Below are 20,887 nucleotides of genomic sequence, written 5' to 3' on the forward strand. Positions count from 1 at the left end.
GTAAAGTATACCAAACAGGGTAACCCAAAATTGGAAGAAGAGGAAAATTAAACACATCGTCGGTGTCATTTCATAATCATCTACTACCTTCGTTTGGGCTTATTGGTTCCTTTCAGATTTTGTGCCAAATTTTGACTGTAGATTTGACTAACAAAACATAAATTGCATGTCACGGAAGTTATATTATTGGATTCATATTTGTAAGAGGTTTTCAATGATACTATTTTTGTGGTATATAACTTATTTTTTGATAGTTAAATTAAAGGTCAAAGTTTGACCCCAAAATAATGGGACTAAAAAACCAGAACGCAGGTAGTGGCAATTAGCAGTTGGCTATCCATACGCTATAGTGATTACTCACCAAACAACAGGCGGGTTCTTTTTTTACAACAAATGTAATATTGATGCCTCTCCCCACTTCTCTTTGTAGCTTTTCACCTATACGGTTTCTTCATGTGCAGGAATCGTCTGTCACTTCATCTCCTTTTCCATTCTATGTGAACAAAGGAATCGTTGGTTTAAACATAGGACAAGCCAACAAAAACGATAGGAGGAAGAGAGATATTATTACAATGCAGTAAAGTAAAAAAATGACGTCCATCACGCATTAGGTATTTCTCACCACGAGCAGCTACTTCAGTATTTCTAAGCTAAGGCATTGGGTCTCTCATCTGCAGTCTGCCCCCCTCTTGGAGACAAGCAAGAACCTCTGCAAACTGAAAGAAAGAAGGGATGGTGAAGAAGGGGAAGTGGTCCAGGGAAGAGGATGACTTGTTGAAAAAACACATTGACAAGTATGGCATTGGCCGTAGTTGGCAGGCATTGGCTGAAACCCTAGGTTAGTTTTTTTGCTTTCGCCCATCGCCTTCATTCAACTGTTCATATTGCTGCTACGTTGATCTCCATTTTAACCCCCATACATGCCTTCATTTCAAAATGAAAAGAAAGCTACCCAAATGTGACACGGCTGTTTGTTTGGCTTGCAAATGATCTCTCTAAAAAGTTACAGTTGTTAATTTAGAAGAAAGATTGGTACAACTTATATGGTCTCGTCAGTTCATCATAGTTGCAGAAAATGCATACTGCTTTCTTTTCTAAATTTCTCAGCTTATCTCAGAATTACTTTGGCACGTTTCTTATCGATTTTGTTGTTATGTTTGTGTGGAGAGTTCGGACAGACATCTAGTGTTGCTCTTTGGCCGTTTCCCATGAGAAAACCAGTAGCGTCCTGCACACATACAACTACCATGTTCATACTCTAATTGTCACTCACCACTGTGGCTAAAGCATGATTTCTGAGGATGTTGCTCGTCGATTCGCAGGGCTTCAGCGTTGCGGTCGGGGTTGCCGAGCGCGGTGGCTGAACTACCTCCGGCCGGGACTGAAGCACGGCAACTTCACGCCGGCAGAGGAGAGCATCATCTGTGAGATGTACAGCAAGAGGGGAAGCTGGTAAGTCCCGAAAAAATAAGCATGCCCTGCTGCCATTGCCTGCACGCATCTCAGCTTCTGCTGCCTCTGCCCAACCAACGGCCACACCAATGTCCATCACTGTTTTTCCACAAGTTCAAATTAGCTGAACATTGCTTGCGTGACGCTTCTTGGCTTCTTGCTATTGTGCTTCTTTAACCAATCTGGTGCTGCTTTGGTTGCCATTTGATCGAACAGCTGGTCCGTCATCGCCGCCCAGCTCCCCGGGAGGACGGACCTCGCCGTCAAGAACTACTGGAACGGCACCATCTCCAAGAGGTTCCACTGGGCGAGCAGCGCGGCGGCCGCGCGCCGCAGGCGCAGCGACCACCGCCCCTCCTCCAGCACGACGTCGGACGCCACCAAGCCGGAGGAGCTCGCGCTGGTCGTCCACGGCGAGGGGAGCTCCACGACAGGATCGTCATGCTATGCCGGCGGCTTCGTGGACGCCCGCGTCCTGGCCGGCTCACTGCCGCTCGTGCAAGCGCAGCCACCGCTGGCGGCCGGCGGCTGGAAAGCGGCGAAAGAAGAGGTCGGTGAGACGGTGCCGATTGAGAGGAAGCCGGCCGTGGCGCCTGCGCCTCTGCCAGAGAATGCACCGGCGCTGCCTGGTGATGAGGCCGGTGCGGTGGACATGGTCTGCGCCCCCATGACTGCGATCCCCCTGGCGTCCATGGAGCCGGACGACATGCCTTGGATTGACGGTTTCGACGAGATCGACAGCTTCCTGCCCTGGTTCGATGACTAGTAATCAAGTGGCGACGTAGGTATAATGGTTATCGTCAATGGCTGGCTCCTTGGTTCAGGAGCAGCCGCAAGATAGTGTCATGTACTGTGAAACATTTACCATGTTGTTTTCCGAAAAAGATTTACCATGTTGTTAGGGTTGGATGGGATATGGGCGGAAAGGTAATTCCCAATTGAATCATAACTGGGCGTAGCCATTCTGTTGATGTGATTCCTAGACATTGCACAAGTTTCTGATGACCATCTTTTCCGACAGAGCATTGTGGCTTAATCTGTGCCCCTAGGAACCAGACCATATACTCAGTTCAGCGAGTGGTTGCATAACAGAACTGGAATCTGCACATGAATCCATCTGGCAACCGTGTCAGGCATGATCAAAACTCATACTCCATATCAGATTCAAGTAGTACTAGAGTACCTCGAAGTGTGAACCAACCGAACAAGAACTTTGGAGCATCAACGTGCATCTGCAGGGACTTAAAATCCAGAGCATGGAAGGGGTTAGATAACAGGATAGTGATGATTTTCTTCTAGTGATCAGCGAATGCATCGGCCCTGTGCTGCTGACCTTCAGAGGTTCAGATGACTCCGGTTTCTTCTTGGAGTCCAGATCTTAGCAGGACTTGCCGAGGCTTGGTTAACACTTAACAAGGTGAGGATTAGAGCAGAAATGAAATGACACATTCGCACAAGAACATGATACACTCAGAATCATTTGTTCATCATAGTCTTTTAGTAACAAGACAATGATATAGGAAGTGAACACTTCAGTGGTGAACTAGGAAAACAAGGAAACTTCAAGTAGAAGAGATGAGGTTCTGTGAATAGGGTATACCTTTGCTACTTTCTAGTTTCCTTTTAACAAAGCGAATATATGAACTGCATGATGTTCCAATATCTGGCATAACTGCAAGATAATTCATCGACTCAAACTGTACTATGGAGATGCATGAAACGACATATGGGCAGCGAAACGACAGCTGAACCGTCGGCTACATGCTACATAGGCCAACTGATACCTTCAGGCACAGATGGGCTACCTTTACAAAGATTGACCATCTAGTTAGTTAGTTCCAGAATGTTGCTAACAGTAATATACAACAAGGAACGAGCACATCTAATGAAGAGAGAATATGCCCAGCATAACCATCATAGTAGAGATCTCACACACCACGAACTTTATGTATAGAAGAGAATTTGCCAAAACTGAAAGATAATGAACCATTAGCTACTCGGCAGTTCCACTAGAACAAATTTGCAGTTCGCAAATTGAAACCGAAAATGCCAATTAATAAAACAAACCAGATCAGAGGAGGTGTGTATAGATCATACAAATTCAGATTGTACGTTTTAACAGCGAATTTCAAGTAGTTCCAGGAAGTATGGAAGACCAAAGGCTACACAAAGTTAACAACTATTGCGTTTCTTCATGGGCAGAAAGAGCGATATATTTCCTTTTTCTAGGAGAAAATAATAATAATGTGATCTTCCTTTTTCTCGTGATAATTAATGTAACCTACTTTCCAAAATAGTCACTGCATTCTGCGAATGTGTAACCTCATGCTATGCAGTCAGGATGCAGTACAGTCATATGATTATAGCTTCAAAATCATTCCAAATATTCCAATGTTAGAAGTGCCTCAACTACTGGTGATAAGTACAAGAGAAGACGGCGTAGTACAATTTACAGTCATCTTAGCATCAGCATAGGATTATAACTTCAAAATCATTTCAATGTTAGAAGTACCTCAACTACTGGTGCTAAGTACAAGAAAAGACGTTGTAGTACAATTTACAGTCATCTTAGCATCAGCCTGACATTTACAGATACATCTCAGGTTTATCACATTGGATAACTGTGTGATTATAACTTTTGATTTGAGTGCTGAAAGCATCAACATAACATCACATGACTTATGGAGCATCCATGCACAAGTTAATGACCAATAATAAAACCTCCAACTGCCCAAAAAAGGAAGTTAAATATGTCTTAGTATTGCTCAATCTGTTTTCCCCTACATGTCAGAATCACCATCTTAGTTATTACCCGAGAAAAAGTATACAATACATCATCTCTGTTAACCATTCAGCCAGAAACTGTGTGGTTCTAAGATGTCCCTATATTACACTCTAAGGTTGAGCAATCTGATGGCGATTTCTGGCACGCAACCAAAATGCCGAAACAATCAAAAGAACCTTCCTATCTCACAACACATTCTAATTACCCATGTACTGTAACGAACCAAAAGAAGAGGGGTTGGGAGCACACCTGCTTCAAGAACCCGTACAACTAGTCAGATCCTTTGTTGCGACTCAATCACTAAAGCATTGAGCATGATATGCATGACAGCATCATACACCACGCCGTTGTAATGCATCCCGTCGGCCGTGCATTGCTGCTCACATCCCCGGGAGAGCTTTCCCACATCTAGCAGCCGGAATGGGCCACCATCACGGCGCAAGATACACCTCTCATCAACCTCACGGTCATAGGCTTGCAGCATTGTGTCGTTCATATGCTCCTTCTTGGCATCAGTGTTGAGCATAGGGTTGACAAGCCGCGGCAGGCCGAGCCAGAACATGTGCGGCGGTGGCACGGGGAGTGGCGAGCGGAGGGAGTTGGCCGCATCAGCAATGGACGCCAATGCTTCGCCGTACTGCGGGGAGTCGGTGACATGGAGCATGTGCCAGAGGCCGGATCCGAGCACGAGCACGTCGGGGGTGCGCGGCGCCAGGCGGAGATCCTCGCGAAGCAGACGCGTGAGGTTGCTCTCGAAGGGCGCCCATATGAAATCCACGGAGATGCCCCGCGCCGGCACGGCAGCGTGGTAGTCGCTGTGGCGGCGGAACAGCTCCGGCTCCGCGGCCGCTGCGGCGGCCGGGTCGAGCAGGAGGCGCAGCAGCGCGAGCACGAGCAGGCGCGCCTGCGAGTCCCCGGCCACCATGACCCAGGAGCCGTTGAGCAGGGTCGAGGCGTCGTCCCGCGTCAGCCGTGCGAAGCCGCAGGTGGCGGCGAGCGAGGGCGGCCACGACCAGGCGCGGCCCCCGCCGTGGGGCTCGGCGTCCGCCCACGACACGCGGTGCAGGACGGAGATGCAGGAGGCGGAGGAGGAGGAGGACGGGGCAGCGGGGCGGAGGGGGTGGAAGGAGGAGACGAGGAGGTGGGGCAGCGAGGGGAGGTACGGGGAGAGGTGAACCCCGACGGCCAGGGAGACGAAGAGCGCGCCGGAGAAGAAGAGCACCTTGTTGCGGCTGAGGTGCCAGCCGGCGAGCCCCATGGGGACGAAGAGCACCACGCACGCCGCCAGCACGCCCACCTGCGCCGCGGCGGAAACCATGGACCGGCCTGGCCGGCCCTCCCCGCAGGACCGGGTGCACGAGCGAGGCCGACGCCGAGGTCCACCAGATCTGGGCCGAGGGGCGGGGCGGCAGGAGGTTGGGCGAGCGAGCGAGCGAGCGACGGCGCGAGAAGTAGGGTCGCCGCGTGGTGTGGGTTGGTGGCGCGGTGGTGGGGTTGGGGTGCGAGGTGGGAGGGGGAGGTCGGCGGGATGGGAACAGCGGAGCGGCAGGCGGGTGGCTCCGGCGCTTTCTGGGGCGGTGAGGTGCGTCGCGCCGGCGTGGATCCGGTCCAGAAGAAAAGAAAGCGCTGCCCGGCTCGGGTTTTCTTTTTCCTTTTTATTTTTTCTGTGTGTCGGTTATGAAAATAGAGAATGTTATTTTCCAGTGTGCTTCGTGTCGTTAATCACTGACGCAAACAGCAGGTCAAATATACTGTGTACGTTAACCAGGAGTATCACATGTTCTCGATGCTACCCCTTGTGGTTCCACTCTCTTTCGTTTACAAGCAGATTGTACCCCGATCCATCCATCATTTTCGCCAACGCTTGATTAGGAGTGATACCAGAAGCCACGACCTCCATGTCAACCTCAAGTGGCGAAGATGTTAGATCGTGTAGCAACTCTTAAATTTTCTCCTGCATTCATCCACGAACAGAACGGGTTAATCCGAGGACACGGATACGATAAGACGCCATTCAACACTAGGTACCTGCATTGCAAACTCTTTTTCAGCAAATCGGATGAAATTTATGTAAAGACAAACATGGGCCGCTCCCCCTCCCCCCTTCTCCTCCCTCGCCATTGCCGGTCCTGTGCGAAGCCGGCGGCGGGGGGCATGCTCTCTTCGGCGGATGTTTGCTCGCGAGATGGGGAACTCGCGGGCAACTGGCGGCTGTCCGGCGCTCAGCTCTGGGGCGGCGTGCTCGCTTGTGGCGGCAGAGGTGGTCTTTGACGCGCGGCGCAGTGCGTGCGGCGATGGGCGTGCCGTCGTGGGTGCGCGGTGTTGGTTAACATAGTAATTTCAAAAAAAACGCACACGCAGGATCATGGTGATGCATAACAACGAGAAGGGAGAGTGTTGTCTACGTACCCTCGTAGATCGTAAGCGGAAGCGTTTATCAACGCGGTTGATGTAGTCGTACACCTTCACGATCCGTCCCGATCAAGTACCGAACATACGGCACCTCCGCGTTCAGCTCGATGACGTCCTCGCCTTCTCGATCCAGCAAGTGGGGCGAAGTAGTAGATGAGTTCCGGCAGCACGACGGCGTGGTGACGGTGTTGGTGAAGAACAATCTCCGCAGAGCTTCGCCTAAGCACTACGAAAACTATGATGGGGGATAAACTAGAGGGGACGGGGTAGCCGGCACACGGCTCGGTGTTTCTTGATGTCTCTTGGGTGCTAGCCCTACCCCTCTATTTATATGTTGAGCCTTGGGGTCGAAACTTGGAGTAAAAGCCTCCACAAAGTCGGTTTCACCCGAAAGGCAAGAGTCCTTCTCGGACTCCAGGGCTAGACACCAGGGACCCTGGCTTATGGCCCCTGGACTCCGCAAAACTTTTTTTTGCGCTTTCCAAAAACTTTGTGTGCTTTCCCCTTTGGCCCAAATAAAATGTTCTCGTACCCAAACATTTCGAAAAATATCCGAAACCCCTTCCGGTGAATTCTGGAACCCTTCCGAAGACCAAACACTATTATCCCATATATCAAACTTTATCTCCGGACCATTCCGGAGTTCCTCGTCATGTCTGTGATCTTATCTGAAACTCCGAACAACATTCGGTTACCAACATACATAACTCATAAATACTATATCGTCAACGAACGTTAAGCATGTGGACCCTAAGGGTTCGAGAACTATGTAGACATGATCGAGACACTTCTCTGGTCAATAACCAATAGCGGAACCTGGATGCCCATATTGGCTCCTACTTATTCTATGAAGATCTTTATCGGTCGAACCGCATAACAACATACGTTGTTCCCTTTGTCATCGGTATGTTACTTGCTCGAGATTCGATCGTCGGTATCTTAATACCTAGTTCAATCTCGTTACCGACAAGTCTCTTTACTCGTCCCGTAATACAGCATCCCACTACTAACTCATTAGTTGCAATGCTTGCAAGGCTTAAGTGATGTGTATTACCGAGTGGGCCCAGAGATACCTCTCTGACAATCGGAGTGACAAATCCTAATCTTGAAATACGCCAACCCAACAAGTATCTTTGGAGACACCTGTAGAGCACCTTTATAATCATCCAGTTACGTTGTGACGTTTGGTAGCACACAAAGTGTTTCTCCGGTAAACGGGAGTTGCATAATCTCATAGTCATAGGAACATGTATAAGTCATGAAGAAAGCAATAGCAACAAACTAAAACGATCAAGTGTTAAGCTAACGGAATGGGTCAAGTCAATCACATCATTCTCCTAATGATGTGATCCCGTTAATCAAATGACAACTCTTTGTCTATGGCTAGGAAACATAACCATCTTTGATCAATGAGCTAGTCAAGTAGAGGCATATTAGTGACACTCTGTTTGTCTATGTATTCACACATGTATCATGTTTCCGGTTAATACAATTCTAGCATGAATAATAAACATTTATCATGATATAAGGAAATAAATAATAACTTTATTATTGCCTCTAGGGCATATTTCCTTCAGTCTCCACTTGCACTAGAGTCAATAATCTAGATTACACAGTAATGATTCTAACACCCATGGAGCCTTGGTGCTGATCATGTTTTGCTCGTGGAAGAGGCTTAGTCAACGGGTCTGCAACATTCAGATCCGTATGTATCTTGCAAATCTCTATGTGTCCCACCTGGACTTGATCCCGGATGGAGTTGAAGCGTCTCTTGATGTGCTTGGTTCTCTTGTGAAATCTGGATTCCTTTGCCAAAGCAATTGCACCAGTATTGTCACAAAATATTTTCATTGGACCCGATGCACTAGGTATGGCACCTAGATCGGATATGAACTCCTTCATCCAGACTCCTTCATTTGCTGCTTCCGAAGCAGCTATGTACTCCGCTTCACATGTAGATCCCGCTACGACGCTTTGTTTAGAACTGCACCAACTGACAGCTCCACCGTCTAATAAAAACACGTATCCGGCTTGCGATTTAGAATCGTCCGGATCAGTGTCAAAGCTTGCATCGACGTAACCATTTACGACGAGCTCTTTGTCACCTCCATAAACGAGAAACATATCCTTCATCCTTTTCAGGTATTTCAGGATGTTCTTGACCGCTGTCCAGTGATCCACTCCTGGATCACTTTGGTACCTCCCTGCTAAACTAATAGCAAGGCACACATCAGGTCTGGTACACAACATTGCATACATGATAGAGCCTATGGCTGAAGCATAGGGAACATCTTTCATTTTCTCTTTATCTTCTGCAGTGGTCAGGCATTGAGTCTCACTCAACTTCACACCTTGTAACACAGGCAAGAACCCTTTCTTTGCTTGATCCATTTTGAACTTCTTCAAAACTTTGTCAAGGTATGTGCTTTGTGAAAGTCCAATTAAGCGTCTCGATCTATCTCTATAGATCTTGATGCCTAATATATAAGCAGCTTCACCGAGGTCTTTCATTGAAAAACTCTTATTCAAATATCCTTTTATGCTATCCAGAAATTCTATATCATTTCCAATCAATAATATGTCATCCACATAAAATATTAGAAATGCTACAGAGCTCCCACTCACTTTCTTGTAAATACAGACTTCTCTGAAAGTCTGTATAAAACCATATGCTTTGATCACACTAACAAAACGTTTATTCCAACTCCGAGAGGCTTGCACCAATCCATAAATGGATCGCTGGAGCTTGCACACTTTGTTAGCTCCCTTTGGATCAACAAAACCTTCTGGTTGCATCATATACAACTCTTCTTCCAGAAATCCATTCAGGAATGCAGTTTTGACATCCATTTGCCAAATTTCATAATCATAAAATGCGACAATTGCTAACATGATTCGGACAGACTTAAGCATCGCTACGGGTGAGAAGGTCTCATCGTAGTCAATCCCTTGAACTTGTCGAAAACCTTTTGCAGCAAGTCAAGCTTTATAGACAGTAACATTACCATTAGCGTCAGTCTTCTTCCTGAAGATCCATTTATTCTCGATGGCTTGCCGATCAACGTGCAAGTCAACCAAAGTCCACACTTTGTTCTCATACATGGATCCCATCTCAGATTTCATGGCTTTAAGCCATTTTACGGAATCTGGGCTCACCATCGCTTCTTCATAGTTCGTAGGTTCGTCATGGTCTAGCAACATAACCTCCAGACGGGATTACCATACCACTCTGGTGCGGATCTTACTCCGGTTGACCTATGAGGTTCAGTAACAACTTGATCTGAAGTTTCATGATCATCATCATTAACTTCCTCACTAATTGGTGTAGACGTCACAGGAATCGGTTTCTATGATGAACTACTTTCCAATAAGGGAGCAGGTACTGTTACCTCATCAAGTTCTACTTTCCTCCCACTCACTTCTTTCGAGAGAAACTCCTTCTCTAGAAAGGATCCATTTTTAGCAACGAATGTCTTGCCTTCGGATCTGTGATAGAAGGTGTACCCAACAGTTTTCTTTGGGTATCCTATGAAGACACATTTCTTCGATTTGGGTTCGAGCTTATCAGGTTGAAGCTTTTTCACATAAGCATCGCAGCCCCAAACTTTAAGAAATGACAACTTTGGTTTCTTGCCAAACCACAGTTCGTAAGGTGTCATCTCAACGGATTTTGATGGTGCCCTATTTAACGTGAATGCAGCCGTCTCTAAAGCATAACCCCAAAATGATAGCGGTAAATCAATAAGAGACATTATAGATCGCACCATATCTAGTAAAGTACTATTACGATGTTCGGACACACTATTACGCTGTGGTGTTCCGGGTGGTGTGAGTTGCGAAACTATTCCGCATTGTTTCAAATGTAGACCAAACTCGTAACTCAAATATTCTCCTCCACGATCAGATCATAGAAACTTTATTTTTTTTTGTTACGATGATTTTCAACTTCACTTTGAAATTCTTTGAACTTTTCAAATGTTTCGGACTTATGTTCCATTAAGTAGATATACCCATATCTGCTTAAATCATCTGTGAAGGTGAGAGAATAACGATACCCGCTGCGAGCCTCAATATTCATTGGACCACATACATCAGTATGTATGATCTCCAACAAATCAGTTGCTCGCTCCATAGTTTCGGAGAACGGCGTTTTAGTCATCTTGCCCATGAGGCATGGTTCGCAAGTACCAAGTGATTCATAATCAAGTGATTCCAAAAGTCCATTAGTATGGAGTTTCTTCATGCGCTTTATACCAATATGACCCAAACGGCAGTGACACAAATAAGTTGCACTATCATTATCAACTCTGCATCTTTTGGCTTCAACATTATGAATATGTGTATCACTACTATCGAGATTCATCAAAAATAGACCACTCTTTAAGGGTGCATGACCATAAAAGATATTACTCATATAAATAGAACAACCATTATTCTAAGATTTAAATGAATAACCGTCTCGCATTAAACAAGATCATGATATAATGTTCATGCTTAATGCTGTCACCAAATAACAATTATTTAGGTCTAAAACTAATCCCGAAGGTAGATGTAGAGGTAGCGTGCCGACGGCGATCACATCGACTTTGGAACTATTTCCCACGCGCATCGTCACCTCGTCCTTAGCCAGTGTTCGCTTAATTCGTAGTCCCTGTTTTGAGTTGCAAATATTAGCAACAGAACCAGTATCAAATACACAGGTGCTACTGCGAGCTCTGGTAAGGTACGCATCAATAACATGCATATCACATATACTTTGTTCACCTTGCCATCCTTCTTATCCGCCAAATACTTGGGGCAGTTCCGCTTCCAGTGACCAGTCTGTTTGCAGTAGAAGCACTCGGTCTTAGGCTTAGGTCCAGACTTGGCTTTCTTCTCTTGAGCAGCAACTTGTTTGTTGTTCTTTTTGAAGTTCCCCTTCTTCTTCCCTTTGCCCTTTTTCTTGAAACTGGTGGTCTTTTGACCATCAACACTTGATGCACCTTCTTGATTTCTACCTCCGCAGCCTTTAGCATTGTGAAGAGCTCGGGAATCATCTGATCCATCCCTTGCATGTTATAGTTCATCACGAAGCTCTTGTAGCTTGGTGGCAGTGATTAAAGAACTCTGTCAATGACACTGTCAACAGGAAGATTAACTCCCAGTTGAGTCAAGTGATTATGATACCCAGACATTTTGAGTATATGCTCACTGACAGAACTATTCTCTTCCATCTTGCAGCTATAGAACTTATGGGAGACTTCATATCTCTCAATTCGGGCATTTGCTTGAAATATTAACTTCAACTCCTAGAACATCTCATATGCTCCATGACGTTCAAAATGTCGTTGAAGTCCCGATTCTGAACCATAAAGCATGGCACACTGAACTATCGAGTAGTCATCAGCTTTGCTCTGCCAGATGTTCATAACATCTGGTGTTGCTCCTGCAGCAGGTTTGGCACTTAGCGGTGCTTCCAGGACGTAATTCTTCTGTGCAGCAATGAGGATAATTCTCAAGTTACGGACCCACTCCATGTAATTGCTACCATCATCTTTTAACTTTGCTTTCTCAAGGAACGCATTAAAATTCAAAGGAACAACAACACGAGCCATCTATCTACAACAAACATAGACATGCAAAATACTATTAGGTACTAAGTTCATGATAAATTTAAGCTCAGTTGATCATATTACTTAAGAACTCCCACTTAGATAGACATCCCTCTAATCATCTAAGTGATCACGTGATCCAAATCAACTAAACCATAACCGGTCATCACGTGAAATGGAGTAGTTTTCAATGGTGAACATCACTATGTTGATCATATCTACTATATGATCCACGCTCGACCTTTCGGTCTCAGTGTTCTGAAGCCATATCTGCATATGCTATGCTCGTCAAGTTTAACCTGAGTATTCTACGTGTGCAAAAACTGGCTTGCACCCGTTGAAGATGGACGTAGAGCTTATCACACCCGATCATCACGTGGTGTCTGGGCACGATGAACTTTGGCAACAGTGCATACTCAGGAAGAACACTTTTATCTTGAAATTTAGTGAGAGATCATCTTATAATGCTATCGTCAATCAAAGCAAAATAAGATGCATAAAATATAAACATCACATGCAATCAATATAACTGATATGATATGGCCATCATCATCTTGTGCTTGTGATCTCCATCTCCGAAGCACCGTCATGATCACCATCGTCACCGGCGCGACACCTTGATCTCCATCGTAGCATCGTTGTCGTCTCGCCAACTATTGCTTCTACGACTATCGCTACCGCTTAGTGATAAAGTAAAGCATTACAGGCAGTGGCGGAGCTAGCGAGGAATGGTTGAGGGGGCCAATGGTGAATTATAATTTTTTGGAGGGGCCAAAACCTGTATTTCTCTCAATTTGTACAACCAAAAAAAGTTTCTTCACAAAAAATCCATAGGCTGGGGGGGCCATGGCCCCTGCAGCAATACAAATAGCTCTGCCAGTGATTATAGAGCGATTGCATTGTATACAATAAAGCGACAACCATATGGCTCCTGCCAGTTGTCGATAACTTGGTTACAAAACATGATCATCTCATACAATAAAATATAGCATCATGTCTTGACCATATCACATCACAACATGCCCTGCAAAAACAAGTTAGACGTCCTCTACTTTGTTGTTGCAAGTTTTACATGGCTGCTACGGGCTGAGCAAGAACTGTTCTTACCTACGCATCAAAACCACAACGATAGTTCGTCAAGTTAGTGTTGTTTTAACCTTCTCAAGGACCGGGCGTAGCCACACTTGGTTCAACTAAAGTTGGAGAAACTGACACCCGCCAGCCACCTATGGGCAAAGCACGTCGGTAGAACCAGTCTCGCGTAAGCACACGCGTAATGTTGGTCCGGGCTGCTTCATCCAACAATACCGCCGAACCAAAGTATGACATGCTGGTAAGCAGTATGACTTGTATCATCCACAACTCACTTGTGTTCTACTCGTGCATATAACATCTACGCATAAAACCTGGTTCGGATACCACTGTCGGTTAACGTAGTAATTTCAAAAAAAATCCTACACACACGCAGGATCATGGTGATGCATAGCAACGAGAGGGAAGAGTGTTGTCTACGTACCCTCGTAGACCGTAAGCGGGAGCGTTTATCAACGCGGTTGATGTAGTCGTACACCTTCACGATCCGTCCCGATCAATTACCGAACGTACGGCACCTCCGCGTTCAGCACACGTTCAGCTCGATGACGTCCTCGCCTTCTCGATCCAGTAAGAGGGGAGAAGTAGTAGATGAGTTCCGGCAGCACGACGGCGTGGTGACGGTGTTGGTGAAGAACAATCTCCGCAGGGCTTCGCCTAAGCACTACGAAAACTATGACGGAGGATAAAATAGAGGGGACGGGGTAGCCGGCACATGGCTTGGTGTTTCTTGATGTCTCTTGGGTGCTAGCCCTACCCCTCTATTTATATGTTGAGCCTTGGGGTCGAAACTTGGAGTAAAAGCCTCCACAAAGTCGGTTTCACCCAAAAGGCAAGAGTCCTTCTCGGACTCCAGGGCCAGACGCCAGGGTTCCCGGCATATGGACCCAGACGCCAGGGACCCTGGCGTATGGCCCCTGGACTTCGCAAAACTTCCTTTTGCGCTTTCCAAAAACCTTGTGGGCTTTCCCCTTTGGCCCAAATAAAGTGTTCTCGTACCCAAACATTTCGGAAAACATCTGGAACCCCTTCCGGTGAATTCTGGAACCCTTCCGGAGACCAAACACTATTATCCCATATATCAAACTTTATCTCCGGACCATTCTGGAGTTCCTCGTCATGTCTGTGCTCTTATCCGGAACTCCGAACAACATTCGGTTACCAACATACATAACTCATAAATACTATATCGTCAACGAACGTTAAGAGTGCGGACCCTACGGGTTCGAGAACTATGTAGACATGACCGAGACACTTCTCTGGTTAATAACCAATAGCGGAACCTAGATGCCCATATTGGCTCCTACATATTCTACGAAGATCTTCATCGGTCGAACTGCATAACAACATACGTTGTTCCCTTTGTCATCGGTATGTTACTTGCCCGAGATCCGATCGTCGATATCTTAATACCTAGTTCAATCTCGTTACCGGCAAGTCTCTTTACTCGTTCCATAATACATCATCCCACTACTAACTCATTAGTTGCAATGCTTGCAAGGCTTAAGTGATGTGTATTACCGAGTGGGCCCAGAGATACCTCTCTGACAATCGGAGTGACAAATCCTAATCTTGAAATACGCCAACCCAACAAGTACCTTTGGAGACACCTGTAGAGCACCTTTATAATCATCCAGTTACGTTGTGACGTTTGGTAGCACACAAAGTGTTTCTCCGGTAAACGGGAGTTGCATAATCTCATAGTCATAGGAACATGTATAAGTCATGAAGAAAGCAATATCAACAAACTAAAACGATCAAGTGTTAAGCTAACGGAATGGGTCAAGTCAATCACATCATTCTCCTAATGATGTGATCCCGTTAATCAAATGACAACTCTTTGTCTATGGCTAGGAAACATAACCATCTTTGATCAACGAGCTAGTCAAGTAGAGGCATACTAGTGACACTCTGTTTGTCTATGTATTCACACATGTATCATGTTTCCAGTTAATACAATTCTAGCATGAATAATAAACATTTATCATGGTATAAGGAAATAAATAATAACTTTATTATTGCCTCTAGGGCATATTTCCTTCACGCGGTTGCGCTCATGGGCGCCCGTTCAGGCCAGATTTGGGTCCTCGCGGGTGGCGGCCGGTGTGGATGGAGGTGGTGGGCTAGGGGGATTGGCTCGTCTGTTGCGTCACTTGGCGGATGCAGCAACACCGCAAGCTAGGTGTGCTCTGGTCGCGGCTTCAAGCTCCAGATCCAGGCTGTCGCGGCCGGATCCGATCCTCACGCGTTGGCTGGGTGGATATGGTTGTTGGGGGCGGCGGTTGTGCGAGTTGGACTCACTGCTCGTTCTGCCAGGCATCAGATTGGGGTGGCAGCCCTCCTGACTGAACTGTTGACCTGCAGCTTGGCGGCTGGTGGCGGCTATGTGTTCGCGCAGTAGGTGGCGGGAGCAGGGAGCAGCAACTCACAGTCTACCGGTCCTCCTCAGAGGTGGCTTGTTCACTTGGGTGAAAGCCCCTGCTCTGGTTGGAGCTAGTGACAGCGATGCCCGAGGGTGCAGCTTACCTCCTTCGAGGCATCGCTGTCACAGTGACTTCCCCTTCGAGGCACCAGGGGAAACCCTTGTTCTTGGTCAGCCCGGAACAGTCGATGGTGGCGTGCTTCGTGTTGCATTCCTTCCTGAAGGCCTCGACTTGGTATATTCGTGTGTCAGCGTCATCTAGACTCGGCCACTCCTTCGAGTGGTTTCAATTTTTCCATCCGAAGCCGCGTTAGCGGGGTGTGTTCCTCTCTAGACGACTTCATTCATGTACGACACCTCTCCCTTGCGGGGTGTTGTTGGGTGCCGACCAGACGACCAACGTTCAAGGTTCACCTTGCTTGGTCAGATGAAGATGGAAGTTGAGACCCCGCAGGAAACCCCTGGCCCAGGTACTCCCGATGCGGATGATGGTGGCGCAACTGGTGTCGTGATCCTTCTTGAAGGCATCATCTTGGGGTCTGCTTGGTTGATATGTAGGTGGTGCTTGATGCGGGATGTTGGTGGTGATGGTGCGGTCGGATGGGTCAATGACGGTATGGTGGTGTCAGTGTCGCCCTTTATTGTTGTGCTTGCTCAAGACCCTCACATGGTTGTTGTTGTGGTGCTGCGATCTTCGTGCTCTTGGCGTTGTCTTGGTTAATCTTTGCTCAATGATGATGCAAGATGCCTCCCCAATCTTCTAATCGTTTTCAAATTTTCATGGCGGAGCTCCCAGTCAAGGTTCGTGCTTGTCACTCGTTGATTGTGGATGCTCCTTTGTTGCGCCGTGGTGTTCGGTACGCACGTTGTGGGATGTGTTAGGCCGCTTGTCAAGTCTTGGACTCTTGGTATTGTGATCCTTCGATGACTCCCCTCATCTAATTGTACCTCTTGTGGTGTTGTCCCTGGTCTGCTAGCTAGGCGTGCCTTGTATGGGGCGTCCATTTTGTTGTTTCTCTTCTTGTTCTATCCTCTCTTGTACGGTTTTCGGCCTGGTTTCCTCATAAATTGGATCAATCTTATGTTATCAAGGCCACTTTGAAATATATTTAGGTGGGGAGCCCCCCCCCCTTGACCATTTCAAAAAAATGTAAACACAGTCGGATTTCATACAAACACGGCAGATTTAATTACATTTCAAACATTTAGAACAACATAAAAGACTCGCTCCTGAACCAAGCCTGTGTCGTCCTTCTTCCGCCGTCTCCATGAGCACTCACGATAAGACCGACAAGTGAAGGTGCGGTCTCCGGTAAGGAAGAGTAGAACAAGGGAGACAGACCGACCCACATAGGACACCAGACCCTGTTGCCTCTCTTCGCCTACTCATCCTCGGAGGAGTTCACGCCTTGTTCGTCGCTGGTGGATGTGATGTCCACGAGGGAAATGGTGGCGCCGGTGTTGTCGTCGTCCCATCGGGCCGACTGATGGTTCATCGGCGACGCGTAGGAGGCGTAGCTGGAGTTGTTCTCCTTCGCGACGCCTGCAGTTGCGCCTCCGCGACTCCTGCCTCCTGGCGAGTGGCGACTTAAGCATGGATGGCATAGTAGATGGCACACTGCTCCGTGATGAAATTTGGGTTCATCACGGCCTCCTCACTCATGCTCTCGCTGTAGATCTGGCCCTCCGTCAGCTGGTGTTGCTCCAGGAGGAACAAATTGTACCGTTGTTCCTCCTATGCCTGGTGGAACGCCGGCACAGGCTGCACCCCCGCCATGACAACGTTGAAGTGTGTCTGCGCCTGCTCCATGGTGAAGCCGGCGTGCACAAGAGGCGCGGGATTCGGGGCGGAGTCGTCGGAGCCCGTCTCCATCGTGGTGTCGTACTCATCGTCGGAGACCTCGGGCGAGCTGGCCGGCAAGCCGGCCTCGATCCGCCAGGCACAGCGCATATGCCAGGCGAGCGGCAAGGGCGGCCACCGCGTGCTTCATCTCCAGCGACGAACTGTCCTACAGTGCTTTCCCGCTAGCGGTCATGACGGACGCAGTGCAAGGGAGGAGGATGTGGATGTGCTTGTGGTGTGGTGTGGAGTTAGCCGGGTGTGGCTACCTTTATATATCAGATTCTGATGAGGCGAGGCGTCCGGGTGAGTTAGTGTGTGGCGTTGGAGTGGGTTTCTCGACCGGCAACCCTGCTTAATGGCGGCATACGGACGGACAACAGCATTGAACGGGCATGGTAGATATCCGTCCCGTCACGTCCAGTCACGTGTGTCCAACATTGAACAGGCGTGGGCACCGGAGACGCGTCGCGGGCGGCGCCCTCGGCCGGTGCGCCGTTTCAATGGCGGAGGCAATAAGATGTCACGTTAGTCTCGAGCCGTCTTCTAGTTGAGCAGCGCGCTTTATAGCAGCATGAACGCGGGCAGCTGGCGCCGGGAGGGAACGCACGTGGGCGAGGGAAGAGGGGTTTTGGTAGGTTAGGGCGGTTAGAAGCGGGCGTGAGATCGGTCTGGACTCCCGTAAATCTTCCCCACATTTGTTTCCGGTTTACGAGAGAAATCTCGTTTGGACCGCCTCGCGGACCAATACAAGACCGCGTTGAATGGCTTTCACGGTCCGGACAGTGCGATCCGGACGGTTGCGGAAGATTTACAGGTCCACCTTGGAAATGCCCTAAGGGACTCTTTGATCCGTAGGATAACAATGAGAAAAATAGGCGAAAACTTGTGATTGGATAGTGGGGGTCTCCATCGGAGTTTAAGTTTCAGACTTGAAAATGAAGTTTGCGTTTTTCTGAATTTATTTCAAGTTTTCTGGGCAATTTACGTTCATGAAAATGTCTATGGCAATGCATTCATAGAAATAAGTGTATGTACATATTAGCGTGTGTACTGTGTTAAAAAAAACAGAAGATAGAAAAAACATAGAATTAAAATGTTACACTCGTCTCAATTGTACATCATTTTCGTCGAAAAAATATATACATCATTTTTGGTGTTTGATTGCATCATAGGAAATAAAAAATTATTTTAAAATAAATTAATTGGATGCAAATCCCTGGCAAAAAAAATTACAGGACTCCATTCTATATGAATCAAACAATCAATGTAGGAAAGATTTATAATGATTCTGATGCTTAATAAAATCCTATGATGAATCAAAGGAGCCCTAAGGTTGGGCCAATCATTAAACAGTGATACGTTGATACAGTCGTGTAGATACATGCTAACTGAGGGTCTCTTTGATTTAAAGAATTTTCGTAGGATCTTTGAAGGATTATAATTCTTAGGAATTTTTCCTATATTGATCGTTTGATTCGTAGAATTGAATCATGTAGATTTTTTTTCCTAAAGATTCATTTGTATTATATTTCACAAAAATTCTAACATCCACTCAAACCTCTTAGAAGGAATCCTTTGTTTTTCTTTGACACAATCAAACAAACTCAAATCCTATAGGGATCCAATGAACATACCATTTTAATCCTGTGTTTTTTCTGTTCCTGTGTTTAGGCCCTGAACTAGTCTCCTTCCCTAGAAAAAAACTGAACTATTCTCGTCAACTTCTACTGAGTTGAGCATTTAGCTCGCGCTACCATCCGCCCAACCATTTATCTAACGAACAGTGATTCATCGACAGCTCTCAACTCTGGATTCATCAAACAAACCGCTGGAGGAAGGTTCTAATCTAACGAACAGTGGTTAATCAACAGTTATAAACTCTGCATTCAACATACTAGTAGTACAAACAAACGGCCTAATGTTCGAAGTCTGCAGGGACAGACCTCGCCAGTGGTCAGATCAGAGCAAAACACACGATTCAATCCAATGCGAGATGAACACCCATATTATAATCTGGAACTCATTACAACCACCAGCACGCAGCTGCACACGCACACACAGGACAAGCACACACCACAGAACGACGACCCGCCTAACCACATCTAAATCCCACGCGAGGCACGACCCTGGCTCAGCCGCCAAAGCCGTAGAGGGTGCGGCCCTGGCGCTTGAGCGCGTAGACGACGTCCATGGCGGTGACGGTCTTGCGGCGGGCGTGCTCCGTGTAGGTGACGGCGTCGCGGATGACGTTCTCGAGGAAGATCTTGAGCACGCCACGGGTCTCCTCGTAGATCAGCCCGGAGATGCGCTTCACGCCGCCCCGCCGCGCCAGCCGCCGGATCGCCGGCTTCGTGATCCCCTGGATGTTGTCGCGCAGCACCTTCCTGTGCCGCTTCGCGCCGCCCTTTCCCAGGCCCTTGCCTCCCTTGCCTCGGCCTGACATGGCTGGCGACGCTTGCTGGCTGCTGTCCCGAAGGTGGGATTGGAGGGGATTGGGGATTGGGGATTTGATGTCTGATGCGGTGGAGGTTGAACGGTGGTGGTTCTTTATACCGGAGAGGGGCTTGGGACGGATCCGCGGGATGCTGGGTTCCGAGCGCGTGATTCGTGGAGAGAGCTGCGCAAGGATCGGTGACGTGGCTGGGAGAAACACAGGGAGGAGATCGATCCGTGGGATGGTGGTTGCGAAGCGTTGGATTAGGAACGGAGGGCGGATGTTTACTGAGATCAGAGGTGCGGAGCGGTGACGTGGCGGGCGATGGTTGCGGACTTGCAATCACCATTTTTTTTGAGAAATCTTGCAGTCACCTGGGCCGTAGGCTTTAACAGCTAACGATAGACCTTCACCATGAAGGGGGCAGCTGATACACGGAAGAGAGAGGCCCGCGAGCTAGAACCGTGTGGCAGTCCAGTGCAGGGTGGGAGCTCCTTCGGCGATTCAGGAAAAAAATCCTTTACAATTTTCCAAATTTTAATTAGCCTTTCGAGCGTGCGATTTTTTTGACAAGAGCAAACAATTTTATGATATCACGAACAAATTTTAAATTTCCCAAACCTTTTTCCAAAACATGAACATTTATAGAATTTGTTAACAATTTTATAAAGCATGAACATTTTTTAAAATTTGAGAATAAATTTTGGAATGGATAACAATTTCGAAAACCCCGGACAAATTTGGAAGCACAAACAAATTTTGAATACATGAACAAAAAATTGAAATCCAAAACATTGTTTGAAATCTTTGAACAAATTTTGTAAAACACGATCATTTTTTTACAAAAACAAAATGT

The 20,887-nt window shown here is 47.2% G+C and overlaps 2 protein-coding genes and 1 pseudogene across 2 annotated transcripts; 1 reads left to right on the top strand and 2 right to left on the bottom strand.

Moving 5' to 3' along the window:
- Positions 1-322: 322 nt before the first annotated feature.
- Positions 323-2,223, top strand: LOC123051152 (transcription factor MYB80-like; annotated as a pseudogene).
- Positions 2,224-4,180: 1,957 nt separating this feature from the next.
- On the bottom strand, positions 4,181-5,864 carry LOC123051145 (uncharacterized). Its single transcript, XM_044473950.1, has one exon. It carries the CDS (start codon positions 5,553-5,555, stop codon positions 4,512-4,514), a length of 1,044 nt encoding a protein of 347 aa, XP_044329885.1. The 5' UTR covers positions 5,556-5,864; the 3' UTR covers positions 4,181-4,511.
- Positions 5,865-19,574: 13,710 nt separating this feature from the next.
- Positions 19,575-20,124, bottom strand: LOC123051161 (histone H4). Its single transcript, XM_044473970.1, has one exon. The coding sequence runs from the start codon at positions 20,038-20,040 to the stop codon at positions 19,729-19,731; it is 312 nt and encodes a 103-aa protein (XP_044329905.1). The 5' UTR covers positions 20,041-20,124; the 3' UTR covers positions 19,575-19,728.
- Positions 20,125-20,887: the final 763 nt, after the last annotated feature.

This window comes from Triticum aestivum, chromosome 1A (assembly GCF_018294505.1).
Source record: "Triticum aestivum cultivar Chinese Spring chromosome 1A, IWGSC CS RefSeq v2.1, whole genome shotgun sequence".
NCBI classification, from domain to species: domain Eukaryota; kingdom Viridiplantae; phylum Streptophyta; class Magnoliopsida; order Poales; family Poaceae; genus Triticum; species Triticum aestivum.